The 26,722-nt window shown below is 35.0% G+C and overlaps 1 protein-coding gene across 2 annotated transcripts in view; it reads left to right on the plus strand.

Moving 5' to 3' along the window:
* The window catches only part of TAF1B (TATA-box binding protein associated factor, RNA polymerase I subunit B), an 88,569-nt gene extending 62,153 nt beyond the window's left edge, over window positions 1–26,416 (plus strand). For both annotated transcript variants that reach the window (XM_020992676.2, XM_078149766.1), the window contains 7 exons: window positions 5,991–6,138; window positions 11,438–11,615; window positions 12,168–12,214; window positions 13,449–13,539; window positions 16,149–16,219; window positions 17,496–17,715; window positions 24,691–26,416. In XM_020992676.2, coding sequence (XP_020848335.1) covers window positions 5,991–6,138; window positions 11,438–11,615; window positions 12,168–12,214; window positions 13,449–13,539; window positions 16,149–16,219; window positions 17,496–17,715; window positions 24,691–24,892 — 957 coding nt within the window. In that variant the 3' untranslated portion in view covers window positions 24,893–26,416. The remainder of the gene's footprint in view (window positions 1–5,990; window positions 6,139–11,437; window positions 11,616–12,167; window positions 12,215–13,448; window positions 13,540–16,148; window positions 16,220–17,495; window positions 17,716–24,690) is intronic.
* Window positions 26,417–26,722: the final 306 nt, after the last annotated feature.

Raw genomic sequence — 26,722 nt, forward strand, 5'->3', positions numbered from 1 at the left:
AGAGAGGTCAGTGTTACTGGATCAAGGAGTACAAAGTGGGAAATAGGAGGTAAGAGGACTGAAAAGATGGGAGGGGACTAGGTTTTAATAGGGCTTTGAATGCCAGAGAATTTTGTATTTGACCCCGGAGGTAATAGTGAGTCACTGGAATATATGGGGGAGGGAGGAGATGTATGTGATGTGATCAGACCCGTGCTTTAGGAAAATCACTTTGGTAGCTGAACCAAAGTGGATTGGACTGGGGACAGACCAGAGACAGGCAGACCCCACCAGCAGGTGCTTGCAGTAATCAAGGTGTCAGGCGATGAGGGCCTGCCCTAGAGTGGCGGTTGTGTCAGAGGAGAGAAGGGGGCATATTAGAGAGACATTGCAAAGATGAGATCAGCAGGCCTTGGCCACAGCTTGGTTATGGAGGGTGAGAGATAATGAATTAAGGATGACTCCTGGGTTGTGAGCCTGAGGGACTGGGAGGATGGTGCTGCCCTCTACAGCAACAGAGAAGGTAAGAGGGGGGAGGGTTTGGAGGAAAGATAATGAGTTCTGTTTTGGACATCCTGAGTTTAAGATGTCTACTGGACATCCAGTTTGAAATGTCTGAAATGCATTTGGAAAGGAGATTGGAGGTCAGCAGAGAGGTTAGGGCAGGGTAGGTAGGTATGAGAATCATCAGCATAGAGACAGTTATTAAATTTACGGGAACTGGTGAGTTCACCAAGAGTAGTTGTATATAGAGAGAAGAAAAGGCCCAAGATGGAAGCCTGAGGGACTCCTAAGGTTAGAGGGAGTGATCTGGAGGATCCAGTAAAAGAGACAGAGAATTAGTGTCCAGATAGGTAGGAAAACCAGGAGAGAGTGGTGTCCCAAAAACCTGGAGAGAAGAGAGTATGAAGGAGAGAGTTACCCAGTGTCAAAGGCCACAGAGAGGTCAAGGAGAGTGAGTATTGACAAAAGGCCGTTGGATTTGACAGTTAAGTGATCATCACCCAAAAAGTACATTTTCATATATATGCACAGCAGAACACAAAAAGGATGAATCTCTATTTCACACAGCTATTTTTTGAAAAGTATGTAATTCTGCATGTTATTTTTAAAACTCTGCTGCTGGTCTATACTTCCTTCTAAACTTCCTTCACTTCTCTTACGTGTATTTAAAAAAAAAGTTACAATAGTCCACTTTTTTTTTTTTGCATCCCTGTTGCTAACCTCTTCTACTTTCTGATTTCTTTCTTCCCATTAGCCAGGAGAGAAAAAGAGGAGAGAATGCCTTGAACAAATTAGTGCAGTCAGGCAAAGCATATCCATATAGTAACCACGTCCAAAAAGATGTGTCTTTAACTTGTGCCCATTCCTTCTTTGTTTGGAGGTGGGTGACATGTTTCATCATAGGTCCTGTAGGGACATTGTTATTCATTTCCTTGATGAAGTTCTTAAGTGCTTCAAAGTTGCTTTTCTTTATATTGTTGTTTTTGTATAAATTGTTCCCCTGATTCTTTTCACTTTACTCTGAGTCAGTTTACACTAACCATGATTCTCTGAAATCATCGCTTTAATTATTTCTTAAGGTGCAATAAGATTGTATTCACATTACTATGATTTGTTATTAATCCTTTAAATTGTGTAAAAGGCAATCTAACACCATCCAGATTCTAATTCTTCCCAGCACCACTTTTCAATACCTCTTCCTGGATTAGGACATTTGTTTTGCTAGAGTCTCTTCTTTCTCTCTTAAATTCTTCCCATCCCAGCTTATTTCCCTGTTGAGTTTGATATATTTCTGTTTTGAACTCAGTGTATGTGTTTAGTCATCTTTTGTCCATTTCATTTAAGAGTAAGGTTCATCTGATGCCTGCCACTCCTATCCTTTCCTCCATGTTTGTATATTCTCATGTCCTTCAGTTATGAGAAACAGCCAGTTCTTCCCCATTCTTCCTCCTTTCTACATTAGTATATTCCTTATTTTATCCTCCCTTCTCTCTCCTATCTTACAACCCTCAGAACAGAACTATTACATTTATTCGATCTCTGTTTTTTCTTATTTAGCTTCATTTGTGTATTAGGTGGTCCATTGGATAGAAGAATGCTAGATCTGGAATCAGGAAGCCTGAGTTCAAATTCAGCCCTAGACACTTATTAACTGTGTGACCATAGGCAAGTCATTCAGCTTCTGTTTCCTCATCTGTAAAATGGAGATAATAATAGCACCTACTTTGAGGGTTATTGTGAGGATCAAGTGAGATAATAATTGTAGTCATTCAATCAGTAAACATTTATTAAGCACCTAATATGTGCCAGGCACTGTGCTAAGTGCTGAGATCCCAAAAAAAGGCAGAAAAACTGTCCCTGCTCTCAAGGAGCTTATAACCCAATGTAGATATTGGTCTGTGCCCAGTTTCTGCCATACTGCTTTTCAGTTTTCCCCACAAGTTTTACCAAATAATGAATTCTTATCCCAAAATCTTAAGTCTTTACATTTGCCAAATACAGGGTTATTATGTTTATTTGCTGTCTTATTGTCTCTCTATTCCATTGATCTACCTTTCTATTTCTTAGCCAATTTAGATAGTTAGCCAGATAATTTTGATAATATAATTATATTATAATACATATATTGTAACACAGTTTAAGATCTGGTACTGCTAAACGTCCTTCTTTTACATTTTTTTTCATTATTTCCTTTGATATTCTTGACTTTTTGTTCTTCCAAATGAATTTTTTTATTTTTTCTAATTCAGTAAAAAAATTTTTGGCAATTTAATTGGGATGATGTTGAATATATAAATTAGTTTAGGTAAAATTGTCATTTCTATTATATTGGTCCTGCCTACCCATGAATGATAAATATTTCTCTAATTATTTAAATCTGATTTTATTTGCATAAAAAGTTTTTTATAATTTTGTTTATATAGTTCCTGGATTTGTTTTGGCAGGTGTACTTGAAGTAATTTATACTATCTAGAGTTGTTTTAAATGGGTATCTTTTACTATTTTGTTCTTGAAGAGTTTTGTTTGTGATGTTAAGTATTTAGGATTTTCCAAGTATATCATCATATCTTTTTTTAAAAGAGAGAGTTTTATTACCTCATTTCTTATTCTGATTCCTTCTTTTTCTTTTTCTTCTTTATTGCTATTGATAGGATTTCCAATACAATATTGAATAATATAGGTGACAGTGGACATCCTTGTTTCACACCTAATCTTACTGAAAAGGCTTCTAGTTTATCCCCATTACAAATAACGTTTGTTGATAGTTTTAGGTAAATGCTTTTTTTTTTATCAATTTAAGGAATAATCCATTTATACCAATATTTTCAATTGTTTTTAATAGATTCTAAAATGTTTATAGCAGCTCTCTTTGTGGTGGCAAAGAACTAGAAATTACAGGGATGCCCATCAATTGGGGAATGGCTGAACAAGTTGTGGTATGTGATTGTGATAGAATACTGTTGTGCTATAAGAAATGATGAGCTCAGTAATCTTAGAAAAACATGGAAAAACTTGCATGAAATGATGAAGAATAAAATGAGTAGAACCAAGAGGACATTGTATACAGTAATAGCAATATTGTTTTAAGAATGACTTTGAGTAAATAAGTTAGTTTAACTATTATAAATACCCAAATTAACTATAACGGACATGTGAACAAAGATACTATCTGCATCCAGAGAAAGAAATAAGTAGAAATACATATAGAATAATTTTACAAATATATACCTATTTGTGTCTAATGGTAGCCGTCTCTAGGTCAGGCGTTGGGATGGAGGGAAGAAAAGAAAAGAAATTTGCATGATAATTTTGTTGTATATTTGAAAGGAACAGCAAGTTGTACATAGTATATTTGCCATTTCATGAGCAATCAAATGCTTCTTTTATTCCATAAGTTAAAATAAAATGAATTTTTAAAAAACCAATCTAATGGAGAAGATAACATGCAAACAAATGTATACAAAGCGAGCTATATACAGGATAAATAGGAAATAATTAAGAGGGAAGGCACTAGAATTAAGAGGGACTGGAAGAAGCTTCCTGTAGAAGGTGGGATTTTAGTTGTGACTTAAAAGCATTTAGCATAGTGCCTAGAACATCACAAATGCTGTATGACTGTTAGATGTTAGCTGTGATGACATTAAAGATCTGAGAGGACACTTGCTTCTTCCCTTTTTTTTTTAGAATGTTGGTGCCATGTCATCTAGTAGCTCCTTCTAACTGCTAAATAAACTTACTTTTCTATGTTTCTCTGGACTCTTGTGTTTTATTTCAGAGTTTTTTCTCAGCTTTGTTATTTTCATCAGAAATACCTGAAAGTCCTCTTTTTCATTAAAGGACTGTTTTTTCCCCCTGTAGGATTACACTCAATTTGCAGCATAAGTTAATCTTGATTATAATTCTCTTATCTTTTGCTCTTTGGAATATTGTATCTGTGATCTACCCTCATGTAGAAGTGAAACTGCCAGCCTTGTGTGATCCTAACTGTGTGGTTCCTTGAAACTTGAATTGCTTTTCTTTCTGGATTGCATATTTTTTCCCATTTGTTTAATGTGGAAGTTCTGGGTTTTAGCTATGATATTATGTGGGACTTTAAATTTTTTTTCCAGGAGTTGACTAATAGATTCTTTCTATCTTCACTGTGTCCTCCTATTCTGATAGAACTGAGCAGTTTTCATTCATTATTTGTTTAAATATAGATCTTTTTAAAAAATCATTGTTTTCAGGGAATTTGAATTATTCTTATTTTTGAAGAGGGGGGTGGTGAGGCAATCAGGATTAAGTGACTTGTCTAGAGTCACAAAGCTAGTAAGTGTCAAGTGTCTGAGGCCGGATTTGAACTTAGGTCCTCCTGACTCTAAGGCTGGAACACTATCCACTGCGTTACCTAGCTGCCCCAATTTGAGTGATTCTTAAATTCTCTCTCCTTATGTTACAAAAATCAGTTGTCTTTTATATCAGCTATCTTACGTTTTCTTTTTTGTTTCAGTCTTTTGATTTTGTTAAATTTCTTGCTATTTCATGGAATCATTGATTTCTGTTTGGCCTACTCTAGTTTTTAGGGTTCCATTTCTTGGATAAGATTTACCATTTTCTCTTCTAAGCTACATATTTTCCTTCTTATTCTTTCCTCCAAAGCTTATATTTCATTTTCCCCCTCTTACTTCATTTCTTCTATGTGCATTCATGTGGAAAATCCACTTTCTCTGCTGACTCTCTGCTTGCAGTTCTCATTGAGTTAAATTGCCAATAGTTGCTTATATCGCTTGGTGTTTTCTGTGACTTGCTTATCTCTCCAGCTTTAGTTCATGAATTAGAGCTTTGTTCTCCATCTCCTCCTTTCCCAGCCATAATATTTGGGTGGGGTGGTCAACCTTACTTGGTGTCACCCTGGGCACCTTATATTCTTGTAATGACCTTTTCCTCCCTGGGTTCACCTACCTTCTCCACCAGTCTTTAAGGTTCAGAGTGCTAAGTCTTCAGGATCATCTCTGGCATCTCAGGAAAGAGTGTTAAGGACCTCAGAGCCCCTGGTCCTGGACTTTCTTAGTCTGTGCACTGGTCAGCACTTAGCTATGAGCTGTTAATCCTCAGCATTTCCAGAGTCCCTGCCCTGGGATTTTCTGAGCATCCTAGAACTTTCTCTGGAGACCCTTCTACTTTCTTGCCTCTCTAGACACAGCCTTGTTGTAAGCTACAAGTTTCTTTCTATGGTTACCCTGTTCCTTACTTTGCTTGAGAGCCTACCTTTCTTTTTTCTTCAGTTCTGAGGTAGAAAATGTCACTATAGTTTCTCATTTGATTTCTTGTTCATCATTCAGACTGGTGCAAACTTCAGGGTTTTGCTAAAGAAGGTTTATGGGATCTGGGCAGCTTGTCTCCCATTCAGGTAGCACATTCATGGAAGTCTCGTCCATATCCTTTTATCTTTTGTCATATCCTAAAGTTTTAAAAACCAAATGCAAAAGTGATATGTCTTTACCTTGAATTTCTCCATTTTATTTTAGTCTTGGCCTGTCTATGAAGATATATATGAAAAAATGATTGAACTTGGAAAATTTTTAGACTTACCTCGTTTTCCAGATATAACTGAGAATTGTTTTCTCCATCCAGATATGTTGTGTATGAAGTACCTGATGGAAGCCAATTTACCTGGTAAGTAGACTATATATCTATATCTGTATAATTATATATATAATGTGTGTATGGGTGCATGTCCGTGTATGTGTGCTTAGGAAATGTTTTTATATTTATATAATACATATTAAACTTATTATCGTCAATAGAATATTATGATAGGAAATCTAAGGCCACTTGATGTTGTCACCATTAGAGCACCAGAATGATAGAATATAACAGAAAGAATGTAGCATCCTTGAGAGCAGGAACTGTTTTTTACTTTGTGTCCTAAGCATGTATCACCTAGGTAGGTGTTTAACAAATGCTTTTTTTATTGATTTATCAGACTAATATGACAGCTCTGTCTTGACTATCAACAAACATGCATATGTGTAGCTTCAGATCAGAAAAGAATTATTCTAGAAATCAGGTGGTTCCTAGAAAGGTTTTAGAATTTTCAGCTTAATGAAAAGTGGCATGTCTGTTAGTGACAATCACAATTAGATGGTTTTGCTTAACTGTTTTTTGGTACTGTATTTCGTTGAGGGAACTGTTTAGATGTTTGGGAATTGTCTACTCTGTCTAAATAAAGTAAATCGGGGACAGCTAGGTGACACAGTGAACAGAGCACTGGCCCTGGAGTCAGGAGGACCTGAGTTCAAATCCGATCTCAGACACATAACACATACTAGTTGTGTGACCCTGAGCAAGTCACTTAACTCCGTTGCCTAACCAAAACAAAACAAAAAAATGAAAATAGCAATAGCACATAAGTAAGAACCTAAATAATTTAAAACAAGAAGTGGGGATTTTAAGTGAATTTAAAATGTGCTGCTTAAATAAAGTGAATCCATGAAAAATTAGTTTTAGGAAAAAGAATATATGTTTATTTTAAAAATTTTAAATTTCATCATTACAGTAAAGCATTTGTTTTTCACTGGACCTATGATTTCATTGGTGTATGTAGAACTCCCAGTGAAGAAACTCCCTCTACCAATGCAAGTCAGTAGCTGCTCTGTCTCCTGTCCTAAGAGGTATTTGAGAAGTTAGTGACTTGCCCAGTTTCAGAGCTAGTACACGTAAGGTAGGTCTTGAACCTGGGTTGTTCTGACTTGAAGAGCTTGCATCTGAACACTCTGCTACCCTGACTTTCAGTATATTACTGATTCTGTGTGGTTATGAGGAAGGCCAATCTGAATTAATAAGGAGTCTGAATTAGAGAATCTTTGTAAAGAAATTCAGTGTTATTTCAACTACATGTAAAAATTAGGGTTGCATGAAGGGAAACTGTTCTTTAGGAGTCTTGCTAAATAGAAAGAATGATTTGTAATTAGGAAGTTTATTATATTATACAACCTAATATTTCTAAAGCACCCAAAATATTTTGTTCTGGAAAAGATTTAAAAGTCATATTCTTATTTGTACCATCAATTTATTTGGCAAAACTTTTTTGCACATCTTTTGAAAGGAGAATTTTAGCCCAGAAATGTTTCAAATTATTGCACCTAAAAAATATTCTTTGAAAAGGTAGTCTTTTTCTACCCTATTTTGCTTTTAATTATTACTCGTTTGAATTTAGGCTTAAGTGCCTAAGTTCACAGAATTCAAGAGTTGGAATGGATCTTAACAGCCTGCTCATCCAACCTATACACAAAAGTAATCCCCACTATAATAAGGTTTGGGCCAAGTGGTTTCCAGACTCTTCTTGAGCACCTCTGAGGAGAAGGAACCCACCACTTCTCAAGTCATCCCCTTCTACTTTTGGATAGCTCTGATTGTTAGGAAGTTCTTCCTTATATCAAAACTAAATTTGCATCTGTTCAACTTCTACCCATAGCACTTAGTTCTTTCCTCTAAGGTCAAACAGAACAAGTCTTATACCTACCCCACAATGATAATCATGTCTCTATTCTTTCTTCCAGGAGTAAAGGTAAGTTCTCTCCAGATAATTGAGTCAACTATTAGAACATTTATGATACGTGAAGTTTTCAAACATTAGCATCACCTGTTCTTCAATACATGTTTATTAGATAAGAAAAAACAAAATCTTCCAAAAATGATTTAATGATAATAATAACTAGCCACAGCTATTTAAGGTTTGCACAGCACTTTACAAATATCTCATTTCATTTTCATAACATCCCTCATAGGTAGATGCTTTATTATTCTTATTTTAGAGATGAGGAAATAGAGGCAAAAGGAGATTATGTGACTTGCCCAAGACCACATAGCTAATAAATGTCAGAAGTCAAATCTGAATTTAGATTTTTCTGACTCTTAAGTTCAGTGTTCTTTCTACTAGCTTGAAATTCATATTTGCCAGTTTCTTTTTCCGTCAGAAGATGGAGAATAAAATCTGGTATAACAAGAATAACACTTAACTCCTTGAATTCAGTGTAGTGAAATACAGAGCATAAAAGGATTTGCATTAGACATAGCTTAAAATACACTAAGCTACAGGTAACCTAGTTGGAATCTGCTGATATAATCAGTTCCTGAAATTCTTGCTAAACTGGAAGTGTGAGAAATTCGGGAGATTTATACTTGTGAGAAAATACAAATATGGTGACCATACTGATGCAATAGTAATTTCAAAGATGTGAGGGGTTTTTTTTATAGGAGCAAAATAAATCAGACAAATTGGCCATATTAAGCTAACTGACAGTAAAACAAGTACTTTATACATTTTTCTTGATGGTTCTTACACCACAGTGGCTAGTCTAACGTTTTGTTATTTAGAAGATCAGATTTCTGCTCTTCTTGTGAGATTTATCAGTGGTCTTATGTTTAAATTACTTTTTCCTTTGATTTTCTTTCAATGAATAGAGGTTAAAAAGCCTTCTATCACTGGAGGAAAGGGAACCTTTAGCTCCCCCAAATATGCTTCAGTCTTGAGCTAGATAAGGATGATTCTAGGCATCAGAAATGGCGTCCATTTTCCCATTGGTAAAATCACAACTTTATAGCAGGCTTCCATCTGAAATACCAGTTCTGTGGTGGGAATGGGAGTGGCAGGAGGGTCAGTTTGGCTCACTTGGCTAGTTTAATGATCCTTCCTTGCCTGACTACCCACTTCCTGTTTCAGGTTGAGTCAAGGGCTGTATAATGGGAGAGAGGTCACTGCTGTCATCTAGTATATATTAGGTACTCTGACCCTGGCCTCAAAAGGTGGGCTTATTGAAGACTGGCTCCGCTGCATGCTGCCTGTTGGGTCTTAGGGTAACTCACTTAACCTTTCTGGGCTTCACATTTCTCAGCTATAAAAAAAAGGGGCTGAACTGGATAATTTCTGAGGGTACAAAGCTATGATCCCAGAAAAAAACATAGTCCCTGACTATCAGAGTTTACATTCTGTGATACTGATCAAAGGTGACATAACTACAATATGCAGTATTATATCACAGTACAGAGATATAAAAACTAAAGTGGTATGTCTTCCCTCTCACTTTCTAATTACTATCAGTGCTACCTCTTCATCTCTGTCCCCTCTCTTTTTCCTACTATGTATTTCTTATGTTGGAGAGTCAAGAAATCGCAGTGACAAATAGTAATAATACAGTTCTAACTTACAAATTGCCCAAGAGGAAGCTGTATACTTCCCTCGAGGTTGATGCAAATAATATGCAAATTTAGCAAATCTTTTTGTAAATCTTTCTTAAAATATCTGAAAACTATCTTGATTGTAAGAGTAAAGTCTAAATATCGAAGTCTTTCAATATAATAGATATTTATATTTAAGTTTTCTGTTGGAATATCTTTTTCTAAAATTTATTTAGTTTTCAACATTCACTTTCATAAGATTTTGAGTTCCAAATTTTCTCCCCCTCTCTCTACTCCAAGACAGCGTGCAATCTGATACAGGCTCTACATATACATTCCTATTAAACATATTTTCACATTAGTCATGTTGTAAAGAAGAATTAGAACCAATGGGAGGAACCATGAGAAAGAAGAAACAAAACAAAAAAAGAGAGCAAATAGTATGCTTTGCTCTGCATTCAGACTCCATAGTTCTTTCTCTGGATATGGATAGCATTTTCCATTAGGAGTCTTCTGGAGTTATAGTAGATCCTTGCATTGCTAAGAAGAGGTAGGTCTGTCAAAGTTAGTCATCACACAGTGTTGCTGTTACTTTGTACAGTGTCCTTCTGGTTCTGCTCACTTCACTGAGTATCAGTTCATGTAAGTCTTTCCAGGTTTTCCTGAAGTCAGCCAGCTCATCATTTGTTATGGAACAGTAGTATTCCATTACATTCACATCCCCCAACTTGTCCAACTGTTCCCCAGTTGATGGTCATCCCTTCAATTTCCAATTCTTTGCCACCATAGAAAGAACTGCTTGCTATAAATATTTTTTTTGTACATGTGGGTCCTTTTCCCATCTTTGTGATCTCTTTGGGGATACAGCCCTAGAAGTGCTATTGTTGAGTCAAAGGCTATGTGCAGTTTTCTAGCCCTTTGAGCATAGTTCCAAATTGTTCTCCAGAATTGTTGGATCAGTTTACAACTTCACTATATGTTGGAATATCTTAAAACAAACTTACAAGTTTTCTTGGCTAAGTATTTTCTAGTTACTTTGAAACTAATATTTCAGCTTTTTGTTGTTAGTGAACGTTTTTTACTAATAAATCACTACGATTTTTCATTTAGAAATGACACAAAGCATGATTAGGTTTCCAAATGTGTGATAAACACAAAAAATGCTTTAATAGATCACAACAAAGAAAGATATGCAATAAAATAGTTTTTATTCTATTGAACATTCCAGCAGTATGATGTTACAGATGTTAATGTGTCCAGTGTAGTTAGATGTAAAAGTCAAATCAACGAACATTTATTGAGTGATTATTGTGTGCCAGGCACTGTGCTAAGCACTAGGAAAACAAAAAAGGCAAAAAATAGTCCATGTTCTTGAGGAGCACAGAGTCTAATGGGGGAGACAACATGAAAATAACTATGAACAAGATATAAACAATAAATTGTAGATAATCTTGGAAGGTACTAAGTATTAAGGGGGAATTGGCGTTCTTAACCTGTGTTCTATGGACTTGTTTTTAAAAAATATTTTGATGATGTAATAAATAATATCTTCATACATATATTCTCATTGAATTTGTTTAGAAAATGAAATATATAACAATGAATTTTAATAAATTAGCCAGTTTTGTTGAAAATAACTTTGAGGTGTTATTTTATTTTTCCTGAAACATCATAAAATGCCATTTTTCTTAAATGTTTCAAAGTGCATCTAAATGCATCCATGATATACAAACACTGGAATGTTAAAATTTTTAGGAAAATTCTATTCATATTTTCCTATTTTATACTTCTACAGATGAAATGCATAGCCTGACTTGTCAAGTGACTAGAATAACTGGCATGGGAGAAGTGGATTTCCTGACATTTGATCCAATAACTCAAAAGACAAAGACAGTTAAATATGATGTTCAGGCTGTAGCTACCATTGTTGTGGTGCTGAAACTACTCTTTTTATTGAATGACAATGTCGAATGGTAAATATGTGGTTCATGTCTTAATTTAGTAGGGAGTCACATTTTATAATGGTAATTATATTAAGTAAACTAAAGTAATAACATTGTTACTGACTTTACTAGTTATTTTGAGTGAAGAAATTTCTGTTAAATTTTTTACGTAGGAAAGTCTCAATTGCCATAAAACATTCCGCAGCCCTAACTGTTGTTTATACCAGTACATTTATGTCTCAATTAATTTCAGAATATTTACTATGACTTACTAAATGGTTTATAATGTACTAGATTCTTTCTTGGCATTACTTGTTTGATATTCATAGTAGGACTTTATTTGTTTGTCCTCAGATTTTGATAGTGTATATATTCTTTTTAAGATTGGCTTGAGAGAGCAAGATTTTTAGTGCTACTTCTCCTTAGACAGAATTTGACAGAATTTATAGTATCTAAACAGGTCAAATGATTCATTTTTTCCTGCCAAAAATTTGGCTTCAATTATTTGTATGTGTGAAGTAGAAGAATTCAGGTTGTGATTGTTTTCAAATTAGTTGATAATTTACTTATTATTATTTGTAGGTCCCTTTCTAGCCTTGCTCAAGAAAATAACGAAAACAACCATGAAGGTACTTGAATGTCTCTATTAATATTATTCAGTATAAAATCTAATTTCTAAATTGTGCCCCCTCCAAGTTGTGTTTTATGTTTATAGGCCATTTGAGTTTATGCTTAAAGCATATTTTGAGTTTTCGTATTTTATCTGGGGTTAGTGGTATTCTTAATACCAAGATGCCTAGGAAAATGCTTTTTATATTCATGGCCCTAGACTGAGGCCTAGTAACTTCATGTTGAAAAAGTAGGTTGAGACCAGATAGTGGTGGGAATGTCAAAGGAATATGAACTTTCTTTAGGGCAATAGGAACTCACCAAAGATTTTTGAGCAGACAAATAACTGGTATGAAGAATTAGAGGAATGGAGAGGGTGTTAGAGGAACTATTTAAAGGCTATTGCAATAGTCTGAGCACATGATAATATGGTAATAACTTTTTAAATAGAGTGATGGTAGCGGAAATAAAAAAGTGAGGGCAGATGTGAGAGTTGTTGTAATGTGGAACTAGTAGGTCTTCATGGTGCCGGTTTCTGTGGATCTACTATAGCATTCCTTAGAGCATAGGAGCCTTTTCATTCTGAAAGGATCTACCTCCCTTCTCTTCAGGAAGAGCCTTTTTTTGTTTTAAGCTCCAAGTTATACAGTTGTCTTTTTCTTCTCCATCCCCCTTTGTGTGATATTTTTCTACCCTCCATCTTTCCAAAAAAGTTATTTCTCCTGTGCTACTTTATATCCTTTGGTGTTTTTTTTCCATTAAAGCTAGGACTTGGGCGTTTTCTTTTGTTGTTGTTTCTTTTGTTTTGTTTTAAAGGAATATTATGGAGACGCCCTCACCTTAGGAGGGAGACCAGCCTACAACTTGGAACATATACATCAGTTATTTGGGTGTGGCAGAAAATAAAATATTAAACTTTCAGTGGAAACACTGAAGTATTTGCATTATTTTCTATACTAATTGAGATTCTCAACCTTGTTTTTTTGAACTACTTGTAGGTATTTGCACCTAACCCCCATACTAAGACTGGCAAGTTAGTATTTCAGTTAAGTGTGGAATGTTGGTTCTATATGTTTACCAAGATTTGTTATTAAAATGCTTAAAAACAGGGGAGTGAACTAGATGATCCTTTGGTTTTGTCTGTCTGTAAATCTATGATTCCTTAATTCTGTTATCAGTAAATGAGGTATCATTTGGGTTATGTATGTTATTCCTGTTTTTATATGGTTCATAACTAAGTTTCTTTTCTTTCAGGTAAGCCATGTTTTGACTTCAGAAAGTGGTATCAGATTATGAAGAAAATAATTGATGAGAAACAGCAAAAACAAGAGGAATTCAGAGCAAAGTATTTTATTTTTTACTACTCCAGTTTGAATCATTTGTATTTCTAAATCACTTAGATATTCTCAAATCATCCTAGATACTTAAAAGCTGAAGTACAATAAATTTACAGGTTTCACCTATATATAAAACCATCTTTTGAACATTAGGCCACATTCTGTTTGTCTTGTGTGGTTTGCACTACCTTCCCCTCAATTGACTAACACCACCCCTTTTCTAAAGTTCCTTCCTCATCCTACTGTTCCCAGTACTACAGAAAACCAAAGTGAAAGCCACCAGCAATTATCCTGTTTCCTTAATAGAGAGAAACTGCCATTAAAACCAAGTCAAAGGAAAAGAAGGGAGATGTAGACTATTTTATCTTTAGTTTGGCTGATTCTTGTTGGGCCCCCAGAATGATTTTATATAGAACCAACCTGATTTGACAGAGCATAGAACTTGAGAGCTAGAAGAAACTCACTCCAGATCTCACATAGGCATATTGCATTCATAGTATAAGCTGGAGTACATCTAGACATAGGCAGCCAGTATGGTGACAGTATTGGAGACCATGCCATATGGGAAGTGGTTGAAATCTTTTAATAAAAGGATTTGTTCTGTGAAGTATGGATTCAGTCAAAGGGCGGCACTTAAAGACCTAGAAGAGCACATGTGGCCTTGAGGTTGCAGGTTTGCCACCTCTGATCTAAAAGGAAGTATAGAACAGTGGGAAAACCTGTCTCTGATGCTTACTACTTGTGTGGTATCAGGCAAGTCACTTAATTCCCCAGACCTCAGTTTTTCCCTCAGTAAGTAAGAGAGTTGATCTACATGGAGTTTGAGGTCTCTTACAGATCCAGAACTATGTTCCTATGATCTCAGAAACATCTCAGGAAGGGACATCAAAATCAACTAGTCCAAAACATACTCTGTCAGTCCTTTTATTAAAGGATTTGTTCTGTGAAGTTTGGATTCAATCAAAGAGCCACACTTGAGGACTTAGAGGGCCACATGTGACCTCAGGGATTCACCATCCCTGTCCTGGATCATCAGTCTTTTGGCCATGTACTGATCTTTTTAGTCATATGTGATCAAGAATGATTGGTGAAAATATTTTTTGATCTGACAAAATTTCTTTAATTTTATTTTGTGGCAATATGATACTGAAGTATTTCAGAAAGATATGAAATTGAAGTAAATATATGCAGGGTATCCCAAAAGCCTAAACGTTAATAACTTAAAACTGAACTAAGACTTTTCAGACAACCTGTATTATTTTTATTCCACATAAATTGGAACTAGTTAAAGTTTATGGATTCTAAAGCAACATTTTCAAAAAATGACTCTTTTGACCTTTTGTTACATAATAAACATTGGAGAGGAAGCCATGTATTTTATGATCTCCCTCTGAAATGGCAAGGCTTCTTTGGCAGGATTTACACCTATACTACTAAATTGTGAGCTCACTTAATAAATGTTCATTAACTCACTATACTATATTATCAGTCTTCCCTTCCTTTCAACTCCTACAAGAGTTCAGGTGTTTATCTCTTCTCACATAGATTATGCAAATACTTTCATAAATTGTCTTCCTCCCCATTGTGTCTCTTAATTCATCCTTTTCATGGCTATTTTAGTAATTTTCCCAATTTATTGCTCTAATCACATCATTCCTTTACTCAGAAACCTTCAGTGACTACTTAGTATATATAGAATAAAGTAAAAATTCTTGATTTTGTCATTTAACGCCCTCTACGTTCTGATTTCAAACCACCTTCTCAGGCTTATCTCATTACTCCTCTCCACAAACTTATTTTCAACCAAATTGAAATGTTTTCTATATCTTGTTCTTGCCTGCGTTTTTTTGTCACAGTGCCTTTGCCCTTACCACCCCCATACCTAAAATGGACCATCACCATCTCCATCTGTTGAATCAGTCTCAAACATTTATCGAGTTCCTACTGTATTCCTGGCATTGTCCTAGGTGCTAGATATATGAAGACAAAAAAAAAAAAGTAATCTCTGCCCTCAAGGAGCTTTATATTATATCAGGGGAAAGAATAAGTATATCTATAAGTTTACATAAAACATATGTTTGTACACATATATGTGTATATATGTATATTTGTATATATACACACACACATATACACACACACAAAATAGATACAAGATAATTTTAGGGGGACACTAGAAGTGGGAGTGGTGGTGAACTAAGTGTGACATCATATGTGCTTAAGCTAAGCTTTAAAAGAAACTGTCCTTTCCTTCAAGGACTAATGGGTATCTTATATTCATCTAATTTATAAGGTTCTTTCCTTGAGCCTTGAACTCACAGTATTGGCTTAGCACTAGAAGTTGTGTAAGAGGTATGTGGCACGTTGAGGGAAGAGGCCAAAAGGAATGAAGTGTTTGCCCTTTTGCTAAACCAGTTGTAACATAAGTATTTTAACATAAAATTCTTAATGTGGAATTTGGCATATTAGTCAATTACAGCAAGATTGATGTGACTGGAAGATTGAGGGGCTAAAAGTCCAAAGATGTAGCATTCTTTTACTTCACTGCCTTCAGCTGAAAGGGGTCTCTCCTTCATCATTTCTTTTCCATCATGTTATATTTTTTTTCCATTTATAGGTATCTGTGGAAAAGTAAAAAGCCACTGTATTATTCATCAGTAGACAGATCAGTAGTTTACAAAAGACGACGTGAGTTGAATTTTTCTCAAGTATTGTTTTCACTTTCTTACTATGTACTTACACAGTTTTATCTTGTCATTTTCCTTATCTGCAGGATTTAGTATGTGACCAAAACTGCTCAATTACGTTGGCAATAATATGTTTTCTGATAATAACAATGACAGTAATGATGATTATAGAAATCATATCTTATATTCATCTGATTTATAAGGTTCTTTCCTTACAACAACCCTGTGAAGTTAGCAGTGCACATCTTATTTGGTCATCTTACACATGAGGAGACTAAAACCATAAAGTTAGAGTATCTTGCCACAGAGAAACATAGTTAGGAAGTTTCAGAGATGGGACTCAAATCCAGGTCTCTTGACTCAAGTCTGCTATTCTTGCCACTATACCAGGCCACCGTTTATATAGGAGTAAAATCTGTGTTTTTTTAAATTGTGAATATACAGGGTGTGATTATGTTATAACTGATGTTTTTAAAATGCCATAATGCACACACGTAAATAAGTATTGTCCCCCTCAAAATAAGTATTTTAATCATCAAATACACTTTGTCCAGCATTGCTGCCATTATTAAAAACTGAGCTTTAAATGTCTTTGCAGCTGAAAACCTTAAGACTATATGGATAGTTGAAACATCTTTTGAAATGGCCTTTACATTCCTTCACATTTCCTTTTTTAATATCTTCAATGAGTGTAAGTCTTTAAGTAAAATCATAATATTCTGAACACAAAGAAGTAAACTTAGAAATCATGTAATTCATCCCTCTTCCCTCACTTTACTGTGGAAGAGCCTTAGAGGAAGTTAAGTGGTTTGTCTAAGATTGCATAGTAAATTAGTGTCTGATCTGGGACTATAGCCCAAGTCTGTTGAAATCTCTCTACCCTCATCCTTTAACAGAAGGCTTGCATTTTGGGAGCAGGAAAAAACATTGTCCTGTTGGTTAGAAATCATTTGAACCTGGTGAATATGGTGAATGGTTAAAATGGGCAGTATCATTTTGTTTCAGAAACAAAATGGGATTGTAACAAAAAGTTACTATTTTCTTTGTGTCCCACAAGCTAGAAATGTAATTTAAAAGGAAGATTCCTCAAAATATTTTGGAGAATAGCATCATTTTTTGGACTTCGTGTCTGTAGCCATCGAAAGGGATTACTTCAAAGGGGAGCAGTACTCTAAGATGCCTTTTTAAATAATTGGTATCATCGTCATATTGTATACTTTGTATTGTTGTGAGTTAAGCACTGCTTTTTGTCATGTTCTTCTTCCATCTATTTCTAGGAATGGTAGCGAACCTCCAAAAACAATTTAGCATATTGGTTGATTCAGCACCAAATCCAGAAAAGAAAAAACCATCAAGTTTCCAGTTGAACTGGGCAGAAGACCAGAATACAACTTGCTTCCATGGACACAGTCTTCAGAAAATCCTACAAAAGAAAGGAAAATCATTAACAACCTTGAACTCACAGTATTGGCTTAGCACTCAGAAGTTCTGTAAGAGGTAAGTGGCACGTTGAGGGAAGAGGCCAAAAGGAATGAAGTGTTTGCCCTTTTGCTAAAATAGTTGTAACATAAGTATTTTAACATAAAATTCTTAATGTGGAATTTGGCATATTAGTCAGTTACAGCAAGATTGATGCGACTGGAAGATTGAGGGGCTAAAAGTCCAAAGATGTACAGTGTATCATTTCCTTGTGTTGTATAAAACAAAAACAGAGAGATTTTAAAAGGGAGGTGATATAGAATTATAGAACTTTTTGGTTCACCTAAATCAGTCTACAGCAAAGTAGATGAACTAATCATAATGCAGATAAATATTGATCAATGTTAGAACCTGTTTCTTGAAAGCATATTGCACAGATAGTCCCTTATACCATGTATTTTAGAAAACCTTAAAACAGCAGCACTACAGTAAAAAGGGTTCAGTTTCCTGTTACTCTTTCCAGAGCAATGAACACTTTTCTTAAAATGACACTGTGATAAGACTGAGGGGAAATTTTTCTTATAAGAAGAAATGACCCCTCTTCTGAAACAAAAGTAGTCTTTTAAACAAGCAAAACCACAACAATATTCAGCCATACCATGTGGAGAATCTTTGCATTTTCTTATTAGGGAAGTTATTGCAGATTCTATTTGGACTCAGTAAAGGTAGTCTGACTTAAATTCTGAAATAAATATTGGTAGCCATTTACTCACTAACCATTTAAGAAATATTTAATAAGCACCCACTGTATGCAAAGTACTATTCTGTCCCCTAGGGAGACAAAATTTAGATAAAGCATGATTTCTGTCATCAAGGCTATTAAAGTCTGCTAGGGGGATAAGATAATACAAATACATAAGATTACCTCATAAGTGCATTAAAAACCTGCAAAACAAATGATATGTGGTTTTCCAAACTAGAGAACTCAGATTTTCCAGAAGGAGGTAGCATTTGAGTTAGATTTTTAAAGATGGGTAGGAATTCACCAAGGAAGAAGGTTAGAGAGAGAGGGCATCCTGGGCATAGGGGATCAGTGTGAGCAAATAACTAGATCTGTCAAGGAAATCACTATTCTTTCAATAATTAAAGTTTGTAACCTAGGAATTATCCTCAACTCTATACTTTTACTCACTCCACATAACCAATCAATTATCATGTCTTCCCTTCTCTCCTCTCAGTAGCCACTGTCCTGATTGAGCCTTTGTTACTAGACTATTGAAATAATGTCCTAATTGGTTTTCCTACAGCCTGCTTTTCTTCTGTCCAATCCATCCTCATACAGCTGCCAAATTGTTGTTCCTGAAGCATATGTCTGATTACATCACTTTCCTGCTCTAGAAGTTTCAGTGGCTTCCTTTTGCCTTAGAATAAAATACAAACTCTTCTCTTTGACATTGTAAGTTCTTCACTTCCTGACTCCAGCTAATCTCTCTAGGCTTTTTTCACATTCTTAACTCCCTATCACTTAACTCATTCTTGTATTATGGCCAAATTAGCCTATCTACAGTTTCTCGTACTCATACATTACTGCATAAACTTTCCTTCTTTCCTGGAATGCTTTTTCCTCACCTCCACGTCTTGAAACTCCTACTTCTATTCATGTCACTTCCTACAAGAGGCCTGTTCTTAATTCCCCGAGTTGTTTGTCTCTCTCCCATAGCAATCATTCATCAAGCAAAACTACTCTATGTTTATTTTGTATGTGCTTTGTATTTATCTGTGTACGTGTTGCTTTTTTTCCCCTCCCCCAGTAAAATGTAAGCTCTTTGAGAGGAGAGACTGTTGCATTTTTGCCTTTGTATCTCTACCATCTAGCACAGTGCCTAGCACATAGTAGGCATTTAATAGATGTTTGTTGAATTAATGAACGGAGCTGAGAGATGCATGCCCACTTGCATCATACAATTTTTTGGTAGTTGGTATTCCATATATAAATGTAACCAACCATGTCAGTGAGAATACTACATAATATTTTTTTCTGAGACATCTGAATCTACAGTGATATTCATATTATATTTTGAAATGAAGTCATATTGATGGAGAAGTTCAAATCTGAATAATTGCCTGGTGAGGTTTAGGAAATGATCCAGTGAACTGCTAGCTTTTTCTTTACCTACTTTATATTTGAATATTAGACTGTATACTGATTTATTTTGGCAAGTTTTATCCAGTTTGTAGAATTTCTCTACTTTATCATCCTTTGCAGTTGATGTTGATGCATAAACTTCAGTTATCTTGATGCTTGCCTTTCTGTAAATATTATAAGCACTACAGTAGGAAATGACTAAATGTCTCATGGAAATAACATTATTCTATCACTGGAGAAAACATTCACATCAATGAGATCACAGAACCATTTGAGTACTCTGAGTTCTTTGAAATGAGTCTGCAGGAAAGAAGGAATAGAGTAGAAACAGTAATAAACCTGTAGTGGATGAGCTTACATCCTAATATCTTTTTTCAACAACAAAAAGTAGTTATTTTATCTGCCTGTATAATTGTTCTTTGAATATATAAAAGAATAATAGCAGGAAAGACACTTGTCCTAGGAACTTGATACCTGAACTTCATCAAAAACATAAGAACAGTGAGGCTATGACAAAAGAGGCTGTATGGCTTATAATGGATAAAGTGCTGGGCTGAGAGGCAGGAAGACCTAGGTTCAAATAATTACCTTTAATACATACTAGATGTGTGACCATGGGAAGTCACTTAACCTCTCAGTTGCTGATCTGCCTTGATGATGGAAGTTTCTGTGCAAAACAATGTAATGTAACAGATCTAGAGCAAAAACAATAATCATTCTACATGTAGTTATTAAGCTTCTGTGCAAGGGACTGGGGATACAAGTACATAGATTGAAATAATCTCTCTTTTCAAGGAGCTAACATTCTAATTGAGGAAGACAAGTATGTACATGTACTAAGTAAGGGATAGGAACTAGACCTATGATTTAATTGGGACAGGGAACTTCCAGATGAGGGAAACTCCCTCTACCCATACAGTCTGGCACCGTCTCTGCAACTTATAGACTTAAAGAGTTGTCCGAGTTCCTGAGAAGTTAATTGAAAAGCCAGTTATAACAACAATAATATCTCACATATAATGCTTGAAATTTTCCAAAGCATATTCTTTATAACCATCATTATCCAGATTTTACAAATGGAGAGACTGAAATTTAAAGAAATTAACTTGCCAAGGAACACAGCTTGTCAATGTTGTAGAACTGGACCCAAGGTCTTGCCTGGCTCCAAGTTTGGTGCCCTTAGTGCTACAAAGAATTGCTTTTCAGAACTAAATATCTCTATGAAAATTTTGGGATAATTTAGTTCTAAGTGCCACTAATATTTTCATACAAAAAATTTTGGCACAACTATTATATTATGTTTCTCCTTTCTTCATTTCATGACATAGTTTCTTTTCATATTCATTCATTGGAAATATATTGTTTCTAAGGAGGTAAATATTCTTGATATCGGAAAAGTGGAAGTAAAAGGATTCAATTGGAGCAAATTATCTATAGAGGAAATAGTATAATCCAAATCTCCCTCCCTCCCACCACAAAAAAGTATAAAAGTGTATGTGAGATTTTAATTGGTTTAGATTAAACCAGCTTTACAGCATTCTTCAAGTGCTTCTTTGGTAATGATGCCTCTTGAGTCTCCTTTTTATAAGAATAAGAAATTTTCATATAAGTAGTAGAGGAAAGGAACTCTCTGGTGTGCATATGGTTTTCTAAAATTAACCAAATAATTTATTTTTGTGTTTAAGATAAACCTCTATAGTTAATACACACATATTTGCATATCAGTACACATATATATCTATACAATACACATATACATGTGTGTGTGTCTGTGTGTGTTTTACAAACATACACATATGATAGATTAGGTTTTCCTGACCTGAACTGAAATATTATCTGTGTGACCAGGGGCAAGTCACTACTAATCTTCTCAGTGCCTAAATCTAAGATTATAAGTTACAGAGGAGATGTTGATCTGCATCTATGGAGGGAATTTTCATTTTGGGAGTTCTCTACACTGATGAAATCATGGTTTTAGACCCCAAAAATGGTATGTATATAATCTTCCAATCTGCTGTGATGGAAGTGATCTCTGGTTCTCAAAGTCAATGCCAAAGAAAGAATAGGTCTGAAAAGTCCTACAATTCTGGGAAGGCTAGTGATGGACTGTGTGTCCTTTGGTCAAGATCCAGCTTAACTAGGTTTAGAGACTACAGTTTTGAATCATGTCCATATTTTTTTCCTTAATGCCATGTGTTCTTTCATTCGTTCAACACATCTTTACTGGAGGACCCACTACATATACGACATTGTGCTAGGTGTAGTGGGAAATATAAAACTGAACATGACTCAGTCTGTGCCCTCTTGAAAATTACAGTGGGAAAAAGAAGTATAATAGTACTTGTAAGTTTCTTGAGAAAGCTGCAAAATGCTTTGGGAGTTCTGAGAAGGTGTTTATGCACTTGGTATACAGAGACAGTAAAGGAAGACAAAATCCCTTAACATAGTCAAGCAAAACAAATTCCCATATTGGCCATGTCCAGCCATGTGTGTCTCATTCTGCATATTAGTCCATCAGGGGCTCAGTGACATGTTTCATCTTTAGTCCTTTGGAATCATGATTGATCATTGAATTGGTCAGATTTAAAAAATGTTATTGTTACAGTGTTGTTGTTGTAGTGGAAATGATTCTCCTGATTATGCTCACTTCATTCATCAGTTTATACAAGTTCTAACCAGGTTTCTTTGGAACCATCTCTTTCTTCATTCCTTATAGCAAAATAATATTCCAGTATGTTCATTATACCATAATTTAATCAGCTATTTCCTAATTGATGGATTGTACCTTAGTTTTCATTTTTTTTGCTAATATAAAAAGAGCTACTACAAATATTTTCATACATATAAGATCTTTTGCTCTTTTTTTTTTATCAGTAGTGGTATTGCTGGGTCAAAGGTTTTGCACAGTCTAGTAACTTTTTGGATTTCGTTTCAGATTGCTTTCCAAAGTTGAACAACAGTGTAACAAGTGCCAGTTTTCCTGCAGCTTCCCCAATATTTCTTTTTCCTTATTTTTGATCAGTGTCTTATCAATGTCTTGATCAATATTCTACCTAAATAATTTTTCACCAGGATGGCCAGTTATTTGTGATAGACTAAGTCTGTAAACCATATCGATTGTATTTAAGGCATTAGGATATTAGTGATGTTAATTCCACATTGGGTTTTGTATTTTAATACTTCGGTTTATGTTTTTCAAAACTTAACTTATATTTCACATACACACTCTTTGACCAAGTGATGGTAGTGGTAGGTCTCAAGTTTATGTACAAAAAAAATTAGTTATGAAGACTTTCAGAATTTTTATATTATGATATAATATTGAAAGACCATTAGAGATAGAGTCAGAAGATGTGGGTTGGAATTTCAGCTATGCTACTTACTTGCTTTATAGACTTGGGTAAGTCAACTTTATCTTGGTGGGCCTCTGTTTTCTCATCTATAAAATGAGGAAATTGTACTAGATTGTCCCTGAGATCCCTTCCAACTCTAAATCTTTGAGCTTATGATCCATATGCTAGAACTATTATACTTTACTCATAGATGACTAATCCCTCCCTCACCTCCCCACCCCCAATTTCATCATTCATAATCTGTTTACTCATTTTATATGGCAGTTTTTAAAGTCTTGCATATTTGGGTTCTAAACTCTTAAGAATTACTACTTAGAGGCAGGCACACTGACAGCAGCAAAAAAAAAAATTTAACTCCCACCCAAACAAAAAAGGGGATCACAAGAAGCCATCACAAAAATTCAGAAAATGTAACTGTCTGAGGTAGATAGCCCTCCACAACCAGTAGTCCTGAAAGGGCTATTACTACATAGCTCAATAATTGATGTTCATCTTAAGGACCCTGAATCAACAAGTAGTGTTAAATTATGTTCAGTATCCTATATTTAAGAAGGTAAAGTATATAATACTACCTGGAAATATTACCATGCAAAATACTTTGGGTACCTAAAAGGAATAAACCCGTGGCTTTTTGGAAAACAGTTGTACAGAATGCCTCCTGTGGGTTTCAGATAGGTAGTGTTTTGTTGTATTAATATTTATGAGGTACATTCACATTTGAGAACTTGACTTTGAAGAATTAGCAAGAACTATTCCTTACTTGGGGGGAATTTTTTATTTTTTATCTGAGTTGTTTATCTGCAACAAGAGTAAACTGTGCTAAAGGTTTTGCATGGCTCCTGTCTATACGTGGAAAAGTTTTTTGCCTCTTGACCAAAATAGTTTAATAATATCATTTTCATGTAACAAAATCACTGATCCTCAGCACTCTTGAGAATTTCAGATATAAGTCCCTAAAAATCTATGAATAGGAAAAAAAATGGGGATCTCTGATTCCCATCTACAGCAGTAGTCTCTAAGTGGAGGCTGTTGATTCACTGGGTTGTTGGATATGTGTGGAACTGACCCCAAACATGCCATGGCTTGACCGAAAGTGGGGAGTCATCAGGGTGGGAAGATGGGTTGTGTCCCACTCTCCCCTGCTATAGATAATCATGAATTTGTCTACAACACAACTACATGACCTCATTCAGCACTCTCTCACATTCCAGTCTTATGTTCTCTCGCTTCCTTGGAGAAACTCACCGCCATGGATTCAGGTTTTCCTATTCTGTTAAGCTGTTCAGGTCCTAAATTCTACCAGTTCTCATTTAAATTCTCCCAAGGTTCTGATTTCTCTCTTGAACCATTTTGGAACATCCTGCTGCCATTCCATTCTTTCTTGGGAAACCATGGGGTTTACTATACTTTTATCAGGTATTAATTCAATTTCCTTTGTCTTGCAATTTTTATTTCAAGGAGTTTTACTCTTTTAGATCTATTATTATTCATCTTTCCCTCTGATTTTAAAGGAACATATTACCATTTAAATCGTGTTTTCTTTTGTTTTCCTAGTTACTGTAAACATGTAACTACCTATGAAGAATCAAATTTTTCTGTGAGCTACCAGTTTGTACTAAATTTTTTCTCCTTCCTACTGAGAATAAAGACTTCACTTCTTCATGAAGAGGTAAGCTTAATTGAAAAGAGACTTTTTTACAAAAAATATGAGAATAAAAGTAAAGCCTCTAAATCCAAAAAAGCAAGAAGATCTTAAGACAGAAGTGGAAATGATTTTGAGAAATTTGCTTCTACATATCTTCACAGTGTTTTTGCCACAAAACTGTACTTTATTACTTCAAAAGATTTATTGTTTCAGTGTACACACTCCATTCATTACTGCAGATGACAAGTTGTATGTATCTTAGACATTTTCATGAGTTGCTGTAAGTCAAAAGTAAATCCTGGTACCCAGCATTCCTGTGATAAACATCTTCAAACTTAGCCAGGATGATCCTTAGGCCTGCTGCCAGGCCCATCCTTGAAGTGTTGTCAGCTTGATATTACCTGCCAGAGCTGGTATTCTGCTGTCAGAGAGAATTCAGAGTCACCTCTACACCACGAAGAAGCATCAAGAAGGACTTAATGGAAATAATATTGTTATAAAGTCTTTATGTTAAAAATTTAAATAAATTATTGAGGAATAGCAAAATATTAGTGAGATTATGTTTTTATTCACCTGTGAAGCAAACATTAAGAATGTCTTACCTCTGTATTTCCTCTAGTGCTTAGCTTGCACCTTAATAAATGTTTGTTGAACCAAATTAAAACAGATGGGGGAAAATTATTGTGACTTGTAACTTAATCATGTGTTGAATTAACGTAAGAAAGATTTTTAAAAATCCATTTATATATGCATGTATGTATACAAATGTACATATGTAACATAGTGTTACATTAATATCTTTGTATATGTGTATACATGTGCACTCATGCACATATAGCTGTGGTGTAGTGGATAGAGGGCCATCTTTGAAGTCAGAAAAACCTGAGTTAAAGTCCCTTTTCTGATACATCCTAGTTATGTGAAGTCACTTAATGTCTTAGTGCCTCTGGAACTAAGACTCTGAGTTGCAGAGCAAATCATGGTCTGCATTGGTGAATTTCCTCACTGAGACTCCCTATACCGATGAAATTATAGGTAGTCTTTAAAATAACATAATTATTTGCATTCTCCTCTATTAGTCTATGAGGTCTTTGAGAGCAGGGACCATATTTTTGCTTTTTTTAAAATTACCAGGGCTTTGCTCAGTGCCTCACGCATAGGAAGTACTGATTTATAAATGCTTGTTGACTTGACTGATTGACAGTGCTCACAGACTTATGTATTGGAATAACAGTTGTACTGTATTAAAAAAAAACCTGTGTCTAATTTGAACTATTTAGAAATGTTCTTTCAGGAAATGAGTGCCACAGGAGTCATATAAAGACTATATCTAAAAATTGTATTCATTTTTAAGCAAAATTAAAATTGTTAAAGAATTAAAATAGAAAACTTTCATTTGAATCTAGGTATTATGAAATAGTATGAAGTATTATATGAAGCATAAGGGAGGCATACAACTGGCTTCTATATAGTCTTTGCATTTATGGAGCTCTAGTCCAAAGCAGGCCTCTTAAGAATGTGAGAAAACTATTGTTGTATCTTGAGTCAATCTTGATAGCCACATTTCTTTGACTATGAATTGGAGAATGAATGTAATTGGAAAAGAAGAGAATAAAGAAAAACTTTGGAGATGTTTCTAGAATCCAGTTGAATTCATATAAACCTGTTTATAAGCTTGGTAAAGGAATATCAGGAATACAGTATTAACTTTCCAGTAATTGACACTTTTCATATTTGTAAAAGGCATTGCTTGATTTTTAAGTGTTTTCTCTTAACTGTAAAAGAGATGCCAAAATACTCTCCTGTCTCCCACAGCTTTTCTGCATATCTTTTCTCAGCTTTCACTTGAAAGGTATCTCAGTTGGACTGAAAAGCCTTAGAGATCCCTGTTAGCTCTGAGATTCTTTGGTTCTCGGAGAGCTGACCCTTGAAATGAGACTG

This window comes from Phascolarctos cinereus, unplaced genomic scaffold (assembly GCF_003287225.1).
Source record: "Phascolarctos cinereus isolate Bilbo 61053 unplaced genomic scaffold, phaCin_HiC Scaffold_2;HRSCAF=192, whole genome shotgun sequence".
NCBI classification, from domain to species: Eukaryota; Metazoa; Chordata; class Mammalia; order Diprotodontia; family Phascolarctidae; genus Phascolarctos; species Phascolarctos cinereus.